The 17,123-nt window shown below is 36.1% G+C and overlaps 2 protein-coding genes across 2 annotated transcripts; one reads left to right on the plus strand and one right to left on the minus strand.

Moving 5' to 3' along the window:
- Positions 1-11,300: 11,300 nt before the first annotated feature.
- Positions 11,301-14,003, plus strand: LOC139856153 (phosphoribulokinase, chloroplastic-like). Its single transcript, XM_071845399.1, has 5 exons — positions 11,301-11,884; positions 12,059-12,143; positions 12,524-12,608; positions 12,988-13,232; positions 13,532-14,003. Exons 1-5 carry the CDS (start codon positions 11,337-11,339, stop codon positions 13,781-13,783), a joined length of 1,215 nt encoding a protein of 404 aa, XP_071701500.1. The 5' UTR covers positions 11,301-11,336; the 3' UTR covers positions 13,784-14,003.
- A 422-nt stretch (positions 14,004-14,425) lies between these two features.
- LOC139856154 (uncharacterized) lies at positions 14,426-16,976 on the minus strand. Its single transcript, XM_071845400.1, has 4 exons — positions 16,678-16,976; positions 16,156-16,268; positions 15,973-16,057; positions 14,426-14,744 (listed from the first exon to the last, which is right to left on the minus strand). Exons 1-4 carry the CDS (start codon positions 16,957-16,959, stop codon positions 14,655-14,657), a joined length of 570 nt encoding a protein of 189 aa, XP_071701501.1. The 5' UTR covers positions 16,960-16,976; the 3' UTR covers positions 14,426-14,654.
- Between the last annotated feature and the right edge of the window lie 147 nt (positions 16,977-17,123).

Genomic DNA, 17,123 nt, shown 5'->3' on the forward strand with positions numbered 1-17,123 from the left:
CATGTCATCATTTGTACATCTATAAAGCGCTGATAGTTGAGTTAGAATCCGTATATGCGTTGGTTGCGGCTTGGCTTGTTATTCGGAGGGTTTTGCTTATTTCACTTCCAAGAAGCATAAATATAGGTCTTGAATCTCATGTGTAATTGATTGATTGATTTGATTATAGAAGCATAAAACAATACATTTGTTGCTGCGTCTTTTTTTAGGTTTTCTTATTGGTATGCATATCTCTTGTTTGTTGTTTTGTATTGTCTCATTCACTGTCTTAATTATGTGTTTTCAATAATTAAGTAGTCGCAACATACTGCTTTGTTCGACTCAAGTTTATTATGTAAATAAAATGAAGCTTTACTAACCAGCCTTCTTACACTTTGTAACTGAAACGATATGAATTTGGATTCGTATATGAAAACATATTGGAAAATAGAAGGATGAAACTTTTGATTGGTAATGCTTTACACATTTCAGATGATAGTTGCGAAAGGATTGTATTGTTAAACTTGGGACAACAGAATACCAAATAAGTTCGAATTCTCGATAAAACACTTCTTTCTATCTGCGAATTCTCATCCCTCTTTTAGTTGCATTAGAAGATTATAGGTTCGAATTTTCATCCAAATAAAGTTGAAACACAGTATAGCAACTATGTACGTTCTTATGATTTTACTTATTTCTAAGAATACTCAGATATCAAAAGGGTGGTGTTCTATATATGATTTACACGTTAAGTAATCAACACATAACAAGTTCTATAAGTACTGCAATACATGTGTAGAAATATCATTTTAAATGGTTGATGCTTTTCAGTCTTTCTAAGTTCTTCATCATATATCTTGAATTTTAGCATGCAAATGCATGTTCATAGACAATGCCAACTAAAGTCAAAGATCACAAGTTGTACACTTGTACCTATTGTTTTAAAAATTGTTCAGTAAGTATATACAAAATACCTACATGCATTTACAATTAGTTTCTATGTGGGAAAAATGAGGTGAATTCAAGTTATTTGAGTCTGTGAGGAGCAAAATATCAGAAAGGATGGCAAGAGTTTATGTTGGGAAAGTTAATCTGATGAGTCAAAGTATTTTGCAGATTTTAGAGTCTGATGATGTTAGAGTCTGAGGAGCAGATGATGTTAGAGTCTGAAGTTTTCAAAAGTCAACTGCCGAATGATTTCTTGTTGATAAAGCCATTTGAAGATTCTGGAAGATCTCTTTTATATTTAGAAGATATATGATGATGCGTTTTTGTGTTTATCTTCCAGAATTAATCTCCTTAAGTTTAGCTTTGATCCTTGTATATCTTTTCCTATTTTGTAGAGTAGTTTGTTAAGAAACCAAATCTGGAAGATTTGGTTCTTCTTGTATAAATACACGTTTATGTTTGCAGTTTTCACATAAATATCAAAAACACGATTGTGCTTAATATATTATTGATTTTCTTCTAATTCGTGTTCTCTTAATTTTCTGCACTTTAATTCCTATTGTTTGTGTGAAATTAAGAGTCTGGTGTTCATAGTTGAATTACTGTGAACTAATAACTGGTATCAGAGCGGGTAAGGTGTAAATCCGTCAAAGGTAATCTTTAAAACGATCTATTTTTCATCTTTGAAGAAATCAAGATGTCTACCAGTACAATTGTTACTCCAGTCATGGCTGGAAAAGGTGTGCCGATTTTTGATGGCACAGACTTTGCAACATGGAAGCTAAAAGTTCTATGGTTTCTTGGATCTGTTCATGAAGATGCAGAAACTGTCCTTACCACAGGACCCATTACACCAGGTCAAATGGTCGATGCTGTTCCTGGATCAGATACTGTTGCTGCACAACCTGCTTATTTTCGTTCAACTCCAAGAGAAAGATGGACAGAAGCAGAAGCTATAAAGTTTAAGCTTGACAGCAAAATAAGAAGTATTATTGGTAATGCTGTCACTGTTCCTATTCTCAGGAAAATTAGTCATGCCAAGACTGCTAAAGCTATGTGGGATCTTTTACTTAATGATTATGAAGGAGTCACAGTTGTTAAGACTCAAAAGAGAAAGAATCTGATCAGATGCTATGAAAACTTTGCTGCTGAGCCTAAAGAATCCTTAAGTGATCTCCACTCAAGGTTTCAGGTTTTGATAAATGATCTTGAAAGTGTTGGTATAGAAAAGACACAACAAGTTTTGTGTCAAAAGTTCATTGAATTACTACCTTCAAACTTTGAATCGGTTATTACTTCTATGGTAATAAGTGAGAAGATTGAAGGGTATGAGCTAAGTGAGTTGTTTGGTATTCTATCAAATTTTGAAGAAACACAGTTGAAGAACAAGATCAATGTTAAGAAGGTTGCTAAAGATCCAGAGGCAGCTTTGGTGGCTACTACAAAGAAGAACAAACAGTTGTTCTCCAGTTACTCTAGTAAGGTTGAATCTGAGGATGATGAAACTTCTGATGATAGTGAATCTGAAGAAGATGAGGAAGATGATGATCTGGAGGCCCAGATAGCTCTTTTGGCTCAGAGAGTTGAGCAAAGAAAGTTTGGTTTTAAGAAGGGTAAAGGTAAGAGTTCATTTGATCCAAAGAAAGCTAAGTGTTTCAAGTGTGGTAAGATAGGGCATATAGCTGCTGATTGCTGGTCTAAGGTTGAAGGAGGTTCAGATTCCTACAAGTCTGTTGACAAAGCAAGAAAGTACAAGTTGAAGTACAAGAAATTAAAGAATGAAGCTGAGAAGGCAAAGGGTAAAGAACAGGAGAAGGCTTTGTATACTGAAACATGGGAGGATGAAGATTCATCATCAGATGATGAGGAAGACAAGTGTTTTATGGCTTTAACTGAAATGGTTGGTGGATCCAGTAATTTTGAAGAGGATCTGAAGGCTATTGAGAAGATGGATATGGATAGTTCTTGTAATAAAATTTCTGCCTATAAGGTACAAAACTTTGTGAACTATTTTGATAATGAAAAAGTGAGAATGTTTCAGTACTTGTTGCTTGACTTTAAGTGGTGTTTAGAAGACATTGATAGGTTAAGAACACAAATCTTTGATCTTAAACAGTCAATTATGGAAAAAGATGCTGAAATTAAAGGATTAAAATCGTGTGAGGCTGAATTAGACACTTATAAAATGGCATATGCTGAAGAAACTAAAAGATTAAATACAGAATTAGGAAGATCAATTAAAAGGTCAAAACATTATGAGTCAATTTTTAGATCTTGGTGTGTATCTTCTAAAAAGAATTCTGATGCTATTGCCAAACAAATTCCAGATGATGTTAAGGCTATATTAGGTGAAAACTACATATTAGACAATAATGTGGAAGCTGATCCTAATAGATTTAAACCTGATATTTTACCAGATACTTTTGTAAAGTTTGATGGTGATAAAAAGATTTTGACAAATGCTTTTGTAAAATCATTAGATCCTGTTGAGCCTTTAGACATCATTGTACTTGAGAGCAGAGATCCTTTAGAGTCTGAAATTTTGTTACCATCAGACTCTAACTGGTCAGAAAGTAAAAGTCAATCAGAGTCTGAACTTGAGAAATCTTCAGACTCTAACAGTTTAGATTTGAAAATTAAAAGTGAATGTTCTGACCAGGAGTCTATCACCCATGAGTCAAGTTGCAAGGACATATCTGATTTATCTTCTGTTACTAGTACCAGTCCAGATTCTAAAAGGTCAAAAAGAAAGTCAAAGTCCAAACAGACTAAGACTATTCGAAAACTTAAAAAGGAAATTTCAAAACTTAATAATGTAATCAAAAGTAAAGAGAAATCTCCTGTTAAGAGTACATGTTGTCTTCCAAAGAGAATTGAAAAGTGTTGGAAACCCAAAGTCTGTGAAAGTGAAAGTGTTTTGAAATCTGTTAAAGACAAGTTGATCTGGATTGGTAACAAAGCTTTTGTATGGAGAGTAAAAGATTCTCCTATTGAACCCACTGAAAAGTGGGTTCCCTCCAAGAATTAATTGTGTAGTTGTTTGTGTCTTGTGTAGCAGGGTAGTAAGTGGTATCTGGATAGTGGCTGCTCAAGACATATGACTGGATGCAAAGAACATCTTGTAGAGTTTGTAGAAGAGAAGGGTCCTCCTGTGAGATATGGTGATAATTCTGTTGCAAAGACAGTTGGTTATGGTACTGTGAAAGCTGGTAGTGTTACTTTGATGAAAGTTGCCTTAGTTGAAGGGTTGATGCATAATCTGCTAAGTGTTAGTCAAATTGCTGATGAAGACTGTGAAATAAGAATCAGAAAGAAAGCTGGTATTATTTATGATCCAAAAGGTAGGCCAACACTTGTGGCCTGGAGACATCAGAATGTGTATGTATTGGATCTGAATTCTGTTAATTCTGGTATTGAGACATGTTTGTATTCTCAGACTGTAAATGAGCTAAATTGGCTGTGGCATAAAAGACTTTCTCATCTTAATTTTAAGAATATAAATGAGCTGTCTAAGAAGAAATTGGTGAGAGGTCTTCCACAGCAACCCTTTAAGAAAGATAAGCCATGTTCTGCTTGTATTATGGGTAAACAAACCAAAACCAAGTTTCCTTCAAAAACCCTGGCTACCATTTGTGATCCACTTCACATGCTTCATATGGATCTGTTTGGTCCAATGAATACTAGTAGTTTGGGTGGAAAAAGGTATACTCTTGTGATTGTTGATGAGTATTCCAGATTTACTTGGGTTATTTTCTTGGCTGCAAAGAGTGATGCTCCTGAAGAAATCATCAGGTTGATCAAAAGAGAGCAGGTTCAAAAGGGTATTCTTGTTAAACAGTTAAGAAGTGATCATGGTACTGAGTTCAAAAATGTTACTTTAATTGATTTTTGTGAAGAATCTGGAATTGGTCAAAACTTCTCTGCTGTAAGAACTCCTCAACAGAATGGAGTTGCTGAAAGAAGAAACAGAACCCTTATTGAAGCAGCTAGAACTATGCTATGTCAATCGAATATAGCTTTAAGGTTCTGGGCTGAAGCTGTAAACACAGCATGTTACACTCAAAATAGGTCACTGATTGTGAAGAAACATGGTAAAACTCCTTATGAGTTATATCACAAAAAGGTGCCTACTATTCATTATTTTCAAGTTTTTGGGTGTAAGTGCTACATTTTAAATCAAAGAGATCAGCTTGATAAGATGAAGCCAAAGTCTGATGAAGGTATTTTTATGGGATATTCTTCTGTATCTAAAGCTTATAGAGTTTACAATCAGAGGAGAATGAAGATTGAAGAATCTATCAATGTTTCTTTTGATGAAAGCTCCTTAGAAATGGATCAATCATCCAATTCTGAGAATTCTACACAAGAAGAAGAGATTGTTGTTAATCAAGAGAGTGGCCAATCATCAGATACCACCTCAGATCCCATTGTACCTATCAGAAGATCTTCAAGAAGCATAGTTCATCCAAAGCATCTTGATGATTATGTTGTGGATACTACAGGGTTACCCAAGACTAGTTCTTCTAATCAGGCTGCTGTGTCTGAATCTGCCATAGCTAATTTCTGTTTGTTTTCAAGTTTTCTTTCACTTATTGAGCCTAAGAAGATTGATGAGGCACTAGGTGATGATGACTGGAATGAGGCTATGACTGAAGAACTTACAGAGTTTGAAAGGAATGAAGTATGGGAATTGGTTCCAAAGCCTGATGATAAAACTATCATTGGCACAAAATGGGTATTCAGGAACAAGGTGGATAAAGATGGTATTGTTATCAGAAATAAGGCAAGGTTGGTTGCTCAAGGGTACAGGCAAGAAGAAGGGATAGATTATGATGAGACTTTTGCTCCTGTGGCTAGAATTGAAGCTATCAGATTGTTTTTGTCTCATGCTGCTCACAAAGGGTTTAAGGTATCTCAAATGGATGTGAAGAGTGCTTTCTTGAATGGAGTTTTGCAAGAAGAGGTGTATGTGAAACAACCTCCTGGTTATGTAAGTAAGAAATTTCCAAAACATGTTTACAAATTGAAAAAGGCATTGTATGGTCTGAAGCAAGCTCCAAGAGCCTGGTATGATACCTTGTCAACATTTCTTCTAGAAAATAATTTTTCCAGAGGAGCTATTGACAAGACTTTGTTTGTCAAAAAGGACAAAGGTGATGTGCTACTTGTTCAAATTTATGTAGATGACATTATATTTGGGTCTACTAATCCTAACTTGGGAAAATGGTTTTCTGATATTATGTCAAAAGAGTATAGAATGAGTAATTTGTGTACATTAAACTATTTTCTTGGGTTGCAAATAAAACAAAGTTCTGAGGGTATTTTTATAAACCAGAGTAACTATATTGCTAACATGTTAGACAAATATGGTTTCAAAAATTGTTCTTCTATAAGAACACCAATGAGCATTTCTGAAAAACTTGATAAGGATGAGTCTGGTAAACCCACTTGTCAATCAACCTATAGAGGTTTGATTGGATCTTTGTTATACTTAACTGCAAGTAGACCTGATATAATGTTTGCTACATGTCTTTGTGCACGTTACCAATCTGACCCTAAGGAGTCTCATTACAAAGCTGTGAAAAGGATTTTTAGGTACTTAAAAGGTACCCCTAACCTGGGTCTTTGGTATCCCAAAGACTCAGGGTTTGATCTAATTGGTTACACAGATGCAGACTATGCAGGTTGCAAGTTAGACAGGAAAAGCACTTCTGGTGGATGTCAATTGTTAGGTGGAAAACTGGTTAGCTGGTCTAGTAAGAAGCAAAACTCTGTTGCTACTTCTACAGCAGAAGCTGAATATGTTGCTGCAGGAAGCTGCTGTGCTCAATTACTTTGGATGCAACATCAACTTTTGGATTTTGGGTTGACATTGTCCAACACTCCAATCATGTGTGACAATGAGAGTGCAATTGCTATTACTGAGAATCCAGTGTTTCACTCAAGAACAAAGCACATTGAAATCAGACATCATTTTATAAGGGATTGTGTTGAAAAGGGCAAAGTGTATTTGAAGCATATTGGTACAAAGGATCAATTGGCAGATATTTTTACTAAGGCACTTAATGAAGAAAGGCATTTTTATCTTCTTGGACAACTTGGAATGTTAAATCCATCTAGTGAAATGTTGTCTAGTGATGACTCTTCCGGAGTCTGATGTTTTAATGAGTCTGGATGAGGTAATGCTATTTCAGAGTCTGAGATGGTGTGACTCTGGTGTATTTTTGATGTAATTTTGTGTAAATTATTTTCTATCTTGAGTCAAATAAAGTTTTTTTTTCTTGTTCTGTTTTAGGTAAGTTTATTTTTCTTTATTCTATTTCTTATAATAAAAGGGTCAAAACTGTAACTTTTTGAGGAGGTAAATGGTAAAATTTTTGGCGGTGTCAGAATTATTTAATAGGGTTTAAATTTTAAATTTTTTTTGTCAAATCAGTCGATCATCTCAAAACCCTCATCTGTTTTTCGAAATTCTCTTGCGATTACAATGGCGAACATGAAATTCATCCCTTTTGTTCTGGAACCAACTGAAAGGATGCATCGAGCAAAGGATTTTAGAGGTAATAAGGAGGTACAGGTATCGGTGAACAATAGGGTAGCTTGTGGTAGAATTCCAGAAGGGTTTGCTAATGAGGGATATGAGGAATTGATGCTGTTTATGAGGAATCATCCTTTGAAGGATGCCTTCTTTAAGACAACGGTGATGTATCCTGAGATGCTGGCTGAGTTCTGGTACACTTGTAATGGGAACAGAGAAGCAAGGTCAATTACTGGTACTTACAGGAATGGTAACAACACCTTAACAATTACTGAAAATCATTTAAGGGCTGCTTTAAACCTTCCTTTTAATGAGAATTTTGTTCGAACAGCAGCAAAATCTGCTGTACGAAATTGTTTTAACCTAGTTGGTCAGCCCTTAACCAATTCTAGTGTCAAAATCAGTATGTTCAGTCCAAGGTGGATGTTTCTATTGTCAAATATAATCAGAAGTTTGAGTTTTAAATGTGGGAGTCTAACTGAAATAAATGATTTTGAGGCTCATATTTTTGATGCCATGGTAACAGGGAGAAATATAGACTTTGCACGTCTGTATTTTAATGAACTCTTAGTGCTTACTGAAAAACCTTTAAGAGATCACAATGTGCCATTCATAAGATTTATGAGTCTAATGTTTGAACAAGCAATGACACCAATTTTGTACAATGGTTTGCAAACTTTTAATGTCTATGAGTACAGGTATTTACCTGAATGCAGTGTCAAAATGTTTCATAGGCACATTGATGATGGTCAAGAAGTCCCTCTTACAGCTGCTATGATGCATTGGGTCAATTTGGGCCGTGCAGACCAACCTGCAGATCCTGAGCAATCAGAATCTGAAGGGGCATCTTCTTCAGGATCTGAGCAATCAGAATCTGAAGAAGGTCACAACAATGGTCAACAACATTCAACAGAATCTGAACATTCAGTTTCTACCCCCCCAATTACTCCACCCCATATTGTCAATCAAACAGAGCAGGCTGAAGATATGGTTGAAGAAACACCACTTCAATCTAACCCATCTTCACCCACTGCTACTGAGCAAATATCTTCATCAAACAACCTTATGAACTCACCAGTTCATACAGAGAATACCACCATACTTGAACCCTTAGATGATTCAGCACCTGTGAATTCACCATTACAATTCACTAGGCAAGATGGTGCTAGTACTGTTTCTTCACCTCTGCTAGAGGTTGTTGCAAGCAGTGCTTTGACCTTAACCAAACCTGATAGGTTAGTTAACTTGGATACCCACATTACAGTTACTGATGCAACCCCCTCAGTTAACTTACAAACAGAGGTCCCAATCCTGGACTCATCAAACCAAATTCAACAACCTACTGAAATGGCCAAACCTACTTCTACCTCAGACTTAAGTCTGTCACTACCTTTCCAGAGCATGTCATCCTTACACACTCTTGCACAGGCTGCCAATGCCACACTCATGTCACAGGGTGTGGTACAGGCCTCAACACCTTCTTTATCCAAGGATTGCTTTTCTTCACAACAGGAAAGTCATGAGGATATACCAACCATACCCACATCTATTGACACTGCAGGTCAGACTGGGGCACCAGTTGAATTGGTTGGCTTGAATAAGGCTTTGACTAATTTGACTAAGAAGTTTGATGACAAACTATCTGTTGTGCAGTCTGATCTTTCTAAAAACTTTAATAATAATTTTGTTTCAAAATCAGAGTTGATGGAGGTGAGGAGGTTGGTTGGGGAGTTGCAGGGTGGTGCTGGTAATTCAAATTCTGTGGTGATGTTTAATGACAGGTTGGATGTATTGGAAAAGAAAGTTGATGGGGTAGAAAGTTGTTTTACAGGGTTTGCTTCTGATTTGGTTACTTTAAAAAATCAACAAGCTGAAATCTGGGAAATCATATCTTCTCTTCAGGTGGATGATGTCAAAAAGGGGGAGAAAAGAAAGAGAGTTGATGATGCAGAGGTTGCTGGTGATAAGAATAAGAGAGCTGCTGTTGAGGGGGAGAATCAAATTGAGGGGGAGCACATTGTTGTTGATGAGGTTGTGGTTTCAGAAAATGTGGTTGAGAATGTTACTGTTGGTGATGAAATTGTTGCTGGTGGTGTTAAGGATAAGGGTAAAAATGTTGCAGCTGTTGGTGAGATTATTGCAGAATCTGCTGGTGATATTTCTGAAAATCCTGCGGTCTTGAATGATCTGAGAGCTAAGTTGAATAAAAGGTTTAGATTTAGAAGGTATGAAGGAGAAGTGTTGAAGGTTGAAATTGATAGGACTGAGTATGATGGAGTGTGTTTGTTTCTGACTTTATCTCATGCTTCTGATAAAAGATTAAGGGTGAAGTTGAATCAAATATTGAGGTTAGGATTTTGTGAATGGAGAGGAATTGCATTTGGTTTGAGAGGTTGTGAAGGTGACAGGGTGATTTTAAGTGAGGTGTTTAAGAGGATTTTTATGTTTGTGCATCTGGTGTTTGAAGAAGGGTTTATTAGTTTGAAGGATTATGAAGTTTTCTGTGAAGCCTTTAATTTGAGAAAGAAAGAAAGAAGGGTCAAGAGGATAGTTGATACATATGCTGTTCCTGAACATATGGAGTTTATAGATGATTTTTATGTTGAGTATTTGGATGCATTGCTGGTTAAAACTTCTAATGGAAGGAGAATGTTGATTAGAGTGGATCAGTTTGAGGATGCTAATATTGAGCTGCTATTAAGTTTGATGACAAGGTGTGAATCTCTGCAGACCTTACCTTTTCGAAGAAAGTTGTTGATGCACTTGTACAGCAAGATCAGTATGATGAAGAAGATCTCACACATGAAGCATAAGTGCAAGCTGATTGAAAGAGAGGTCAAGAAGTTGATGGGTTAGTAGCTTGAATTGTTTTGACATCATCAGATAGGGGGAGATTGTTGGGAAAGTTAATCTGATGAGTCAAAGTATTTTGCAGATTTTAGAGTCTGATGATGTTAGAGTCTGAGGAGCAGATGATGTTAGAGTCTGAAGTTTTCAAAAGTCAACTGCCGAATGATTTCTTGTTGATAAAGCCATTTGAAGATTCTGGAAGATCTCTTTTATATTTAGAAGATATATGATGATGCGTTTTTGTGTTTATCTTCCAGAATTAATCTCCTTAAGTTTAGCTTTGATCCTTGTATATCTTTTCCTATTTTGTAGAGTAGTTTGTTAAGAAACCAAATCTGGAAGATTTGGTTCTTCTTGTATAAATACACGTTTATGTTTGCAGTTTTCACATAAATATCAAAAACACGATTGTGCTTAATATATTATTGATTTTCTTCTAATTCGTGTTCTCTTAATTTTCTGCACTTTAATTCCTATTGTTTGTGTGAAATTAAGAGTCTGGTGTTCATAGTTGAATTACTGTGAACTAATAGTTTATTATGGTTAGCAAAAAAGGACCCAAAGCTCTACTCCACACAAACTACCCTCATCCTCAATCAACCAATCCCTAGCTGCCACATGGCATGACTAATATCCAAACTAAAACCAATAACGACCAAGCTTCTTCATGCCTATTGTTATCACAAATGCCATCACCTCATCTTCATTACCCAATCTTTCTTTTTCAAACACTTTGAAATGACTAAAATGCCCTCAAACATTAAAAGACACCACAACCATGATCACTATATTTCTCCACCTTAAGATTAGTCCCATATATTGTCTAACTTGCATTTAAGAGTTGTACACTGTAAAACTCAAGTTGTACAATCATTTGTCTAGATTTGAACCCCTTCTTTCATTTTGTATCTCACAAAAACTATCACTTAGAAGAAAATGACTAAAAACCCAATGCCATTAACACATTTAAAAGCTATTTTCTCATTCTCTCTTAAACTTCACACAATTGAGATAAGAAAAAATGGCAGTGTCCACAGTGTACACAGCCCAGTCTCTTAACTCAACAACTTCAATCTCAACACCAACAAAATCCAACTTAGCAATTCAACCAAGACAAGTATTGTTTTTCAATGTTGGTAAAAATGCTAATCGAAACAGGGTGAGAAACGGTGTGATAAGATGTGCAGGGGACACAATCGTTATCGGTCTAGCAGCCGACTCAGGGTGCGGAAAAAGTACCTTCATGAGACGGTTGACTAGTGTGTTTGGTGGTGCAGCCGAACCACCAAAGGGAGGTAATCCTGACTCGAACACACTTATAAGTGACACAACAACGGTTATATGTTTGGATGATTACCATTCATTGGATAGAACGGGACGAAAAGTTGAAGGTGTGACTGCACTTGATCCAAGAGCAAATAACTTTGATCTTATGTATGAACAGGTTAAGGCTCTTAAAGATGGTATTGCGGTTGAAAAGCCGATTTATAACCATGTTAGTGGTCTTTTGGACCCTGCTGAGCTTATCAAGCCACCTAAGATCCTTGTCATTGAAGGTTTGCACCCAATGTAAGTCCAATTCCCTTTATCGGTTTACGTTATTAGACTTGTCATTCAAGGTTTCGTTTGTTTTAGTGCTGAGTCAAATTGATCGAATGACCGTTAAACGTGGTGCACATCACCCAAACTCAATTTATGTCCTAATCTTTTTGGTTATATGATTTTTGTTTTCGATATATGTAGGTATGATCAAAGAGTAAGAGACCTGTTGGACTTCAGTATCTACTTGGACATCAGCAATGATGTTAAATTTGCCTGGAAAATTCAGGTAATGTTAAGTTTTTTTTTAACATGGTGTTAAACAAGTTCAGATATTCGGATCATGATTCCTATCATATAAGTAGAGGTGGCAATTTTGACCCAATTTATTTTGAATGGGTCGATTTGGGTTATTTTTCATCTAATAGGGGTCAAATCATAATGGCCGAATATGGGTCAAATGAGTCTAACGGGTTGAAAGTCACCTAAGATCACCCAAGATGTACTGTATAATGCATAGAACCTCCTAAATCACTCTATTTAATTAAAAGCTTAAATTACCATTGTAAAGATGTAGTTTTTGTTATCATACTTGGATGATTAAACGATGCTACTAGTTATTATGCTGTATGTATAAAAAATTGTGCTAACATTTTGCATGAATTACAGAGGGACATGGCAGAGAGAGGACACAGCCTTGAAAGTATCAAAGCTAGTATTGAATCCAGAAAGCCGGATTTTGATGCTTATATCGGTAAACCACTGTCAACTATAACCTTAATTTAGTAATTGTATTTGAAAAATAAACTTGTGCTAACATACAAAAACATTAGATTAATTGGACTAAAAAGGATTCTATAATCATATTTAAATAATAAACTACTAGCTCCCTTCTACAAAAATGACAACAAATGTTGGGATCAATATGACCCAGCCCATACCATAAATTAGTAAACAACATGTTTTGACCCATAACTGAATCCCAACCTACCCGCCAATCTTTTCACATCTAACATAAACAGTTGGGAACTTATCCATGGAATTAGGATTACTTTCTCAGATGTTGAGTGGATATTGAACCTAAAGAAAGAGTCTTTGGGTCACATATTTGACACTTCAATTCTATGATGCAGACCCACAAAAGCAATTCGCCGATGCAGTTATAGAAGTGTTGCCTACACAACTGATTCCAGGCGACAACGAGGGGAAGGTATTGAGAGTGAAGTTGATAATGAAAGAGGGAGTGAAATACTTCAGCCCTGTTTACTTGTTTGATGAAGGTTCCACCATATCATGGGTCCCATGTGGAAGGAAGCTCACTTGTTCTTACCCTGGTATCAAATTTGCCTATGGGCCCGATTCTTATTATGGTCATGAGGTAAGTTCACATAATCTTCTACTGTAGAATGCACATTAAGTCAGATGACAGTTTCTATCCATTTACATGGGTCGATTAGGGTCATATTCAATCTCAAACGGGTCAAATAAAAAACTTTAACTAAAAATTGAATAGTGAACAGGTAAAAAAGTCCCCCATATTGTATTATTAGAGCATCCAAAACCTTAGTACAAAATCTGTTTTGACATGTTACCCAGCCCACGTGACCCGCCCATATTGGCAGCTTTAGACACAGATATAAGCAGGAGTTTGAATTAAAATACCCTTTTACCTTCCAGGTTTCTGTTTTGGAGATGGATGGGCAATTCGACAGACTGGACGAACTCATCTACGTTGAGAGCCACTTAAGCAACATCTCAACAAAGTTTTATGGAGAAATTACCCAACAAATGTTGAAGCATTCTGATTTTCCTGGTAGCAACAATGGCACTGGGCTGTTTCAAACCATCGTTGGTTTGAAAATTCGAGACCTGTTTGAACAAATCACAGCCAGCAGGACCACAGCTCCATTGGAAGCTACAAAAGCTTGAAGTACATAAACAAAAATCCCTTGATTTTTCTTTCATCTACAATCTCTTTTTTTTATGTTAAACTCTGAGTGTTAGGCTTTTATCACGAGTCTCATGAGAGTTGCACTCCTACATGTGACATGTATCTAGTTGAATTCGTCTATTACCTGGAGATCTGTAATATAGGGAATCACATTCTTAATAAAATCTTTAAAAAATACTACAAAGTTACAATTATCAAGATTATTCGCATTTGTAGCACTGTATAGCAACACCTGTTCAAGAACATACAAATGGAGGCACCTTGGAATAATCAAAATTTGATTCATCAAAAACGTTGTCGAGATTCTCTCTCGAAATTTGGTTTTAGTATGCTATTTTTCTCGGACCTTTTGGAAACAGAAGGCTTGTTCTTTGTGGTTTTGTTTGACCCTTTTGGGAACTTGGTAGAACATTCATTTTTCTTTATGTTTTTCTGTTTCCAGCACCATGTTTCCAACCACCAACGCCCAACAACAGGGCGTTGGTGGCTGTAATGTCTGAGAGATTTGAGGAGAAATACCGCAATATCCGTAAGCTAATGTTACAAAATGAGTGATAACTATGCACCTGCTTTAATCTTTTAGTGTAAAGATTGCTCGTAATAAATTAATATATTTCAAAATTGCAAACATTTCAGAACCACATCCAGCACCATGTAACCAGTATCAGAAATTGTCCAGAAGCAATGGTCACATCTTATCTATGTTAATGTCTAAAATTGAGTTGCTGAAGCAAAATTGCCAAATTAAATTTTAATTATGATAAGATAACAGTGACATTACAAAATAGCTTGCCATCTCATTCCAGATGTTATAATTGTTCAAACCCCATATGGAATGCATGCAGTAATTTAACCACAGAAGTTGAGTTTCTTCATCACTTTAGCATATGCTGCTGGAACTAAGGCAGGAAGTCTGCCCCTACGCTTTGCTATCTTCGACTGCATCAAACATAATATTCTCATTAATTTCATGAGCCCTGAGTAGTTCTATAGATACTGGTGTTTAATTATGATTGACATTATGTATATAATACTACAATTAAAGCCTTTTATCTAAAAAGTAACTAGGCTGATTCAGGTTGAGTTAGACACTTCTACTGTTAGAGCTTTGATGGGTTTTCCGGGTTAAGATTCAAGACTGAAATAATAAGGATACGGATGAAATGGGCTGAAACTCATCAGAAGTATCATCAAATACATAGAAAGCTAAAAACCTCAAAAGATCACCGTAATTGAAAATAATGCCTATTCAATCTAACTTCATTCAAGTTCTGGCCCATTAAACAACCCGCCCTCTGACCCAATTTCCCGCCTCTACTTGTAAATGGTGTAAAATCTTCATAGGAAGATAATAAAGCATGAATATGCATTAGAAACAATGCCTCTGTTCATACAATAAAACCAAACTCAAGACACGGAAGCAAAATGTCCTCCATGGTTACAGACCTACCAATCTTCCTTAACCCTATAAGGCAATCAGCTTATCAGTATTTTAGTTAAAAAGTTTGAAACAACATTTGAAGCATATGAGAAGTGCGAAATAATACGTACTAATTATTAGCAGCTCTCAAATAATCCAAGGTTAATACCCAAAAAATTTAAGTTATGATGGTGTCAGGTTAACATTTCCTACAAACCTGGGCAAGGTCAAGTTTCCTGGTCGTGTCGCAGTGGGAAATAACATTCACTTAGGTCCCGTTTGGCTCACGGAATTCAATGGGATTCCGGCGGAATTGGAATTGAATTTAGACGCGTTGTGTCTAAATTCGATTCCAATTCCGTCGGAATCCCATTGAATTCCGTAAGCCAAACGGGGCCTTATAGTTCGTTTGATACTGAATCACTGTTAATAAATTCTTAATACTGAAGAGATATTTCGAAATAGGTTGGAACTCACGACATAGGGTAGCAGTGATGGCACATGTACAAGTTATTGACTTAGTTAGGTATACCTTTTAAGAATTTGCAATAGATTATAATCCATACATGGTTGCAATAGAATACAAGATAGCAGTGATGGCACATGTACACGTTATTGACTTAACGGATAAAGTGTATCTACGCAAAATGGCATTTGCAATAGACTCTAAAGTTTCTACCTTTTAAGTATTTTCAATGATACTGCCGAATGCGTGAGACGTAAGAGATAATAAATATTAAAATATACCTTTAAATGAGCATTGTGTCGTTTGCCTTCCTTCCACCGCCTAATCTGCCCATCATTCATAGTCCTAAACCGTCCCTTGAAAGATCTGATCAAATCCAAGGAAATTAAGTTCTTCTTCACATGCGTGCATAAAAACATTCAATATATATAAGAACGAAACTTGAGAAAAGATAAGGCACATACGAATAAGACTTCATTTTGTATTTCTTCAGCTTGGAAACTACCGGAGAAAGTGGCTGCCTACTCTTTAACTTCCGCTTCCTTTGCTTGAGAGTAAGATGCCGCACTTGCATGTACTACATATAACAGTAAAGCTAAAATGTCATACCATCATAAATCTTCAACGACAATCACTGAAACTGACAAAATTTAAGCTGATTTATTAGAGAATTTGTATAGGCGTTTCCACCCTTTTCGTTTCATAGATATATTTTTTACTCTAACAACCGTATAAGTTACTTAAAAAATTGATTTGTTGTGAATATTCAATTAGTAGTCTAGTACTAATTTGACATTAACTTTAGTGTAGCTAGCAAAATTATTATTCAACTGCATAACAGCTATAATTATAATCAAATAATAATCAAATAATTGACCTAATCTATGAGAACAAAATGTACAACGATTTCATCACATAATTTACAATGTAATTCATGAATAAAAATACACAATTAAGAACAAAAGAAGAACAAAAACTTAACTTACAGATATAGGAGATGAAGAAGCATGATTAGAAACAGCAGTTCTTGTAAGTTGCGATGTTGAAGGAGAATTGAATACCAGTGGATGAAAATTGGGGGAAATGAAGGAGTGACGATGATTTAGGGTTTTGGTGAGGGGATTTGGGGGAGATGAATGGAAGAAACGACCGCGGAGGCGGTGGTGGAATGACGGAAGTTGTGGTGGTGGTGGTTTAATAAATGTGGACGATGATGATGGTGAACGGAAGGCGGTGAGTGATCGGAGTTTGGAGCACAATCGCTGCATTGTCACCGGCGTATGAGTTATGGTGATCGCACACTCGCACAACGCCCTAGTTACTGCCTTTGTTTTCACAAATTGACCGGGTCAATATCATCCGAACCGGGTTTAGTTTTAAAAACATATCCGTCTATAATCGCCGGTCTATCATCCGAACCGGGTTAAGTTAA

This window comes from Rutidosis leptorrhynchoides, chromosome 6 (assembly GCF_046630445.1).
Source record: "Rutidosis leptorrhynchoides isolate AG116_Rl617_1_P2 chromosome 6, CSIRO_AGI_Rlap_v1, whole genome shotgun sequence".
Taxonomy (NCBI): Eukaryota; Viridiplantae; Streptophyta; class Magnoliopsida; order Asterales; family Asteraceae; genus Rutidosis; species Rutidosis leptorrhynchoides.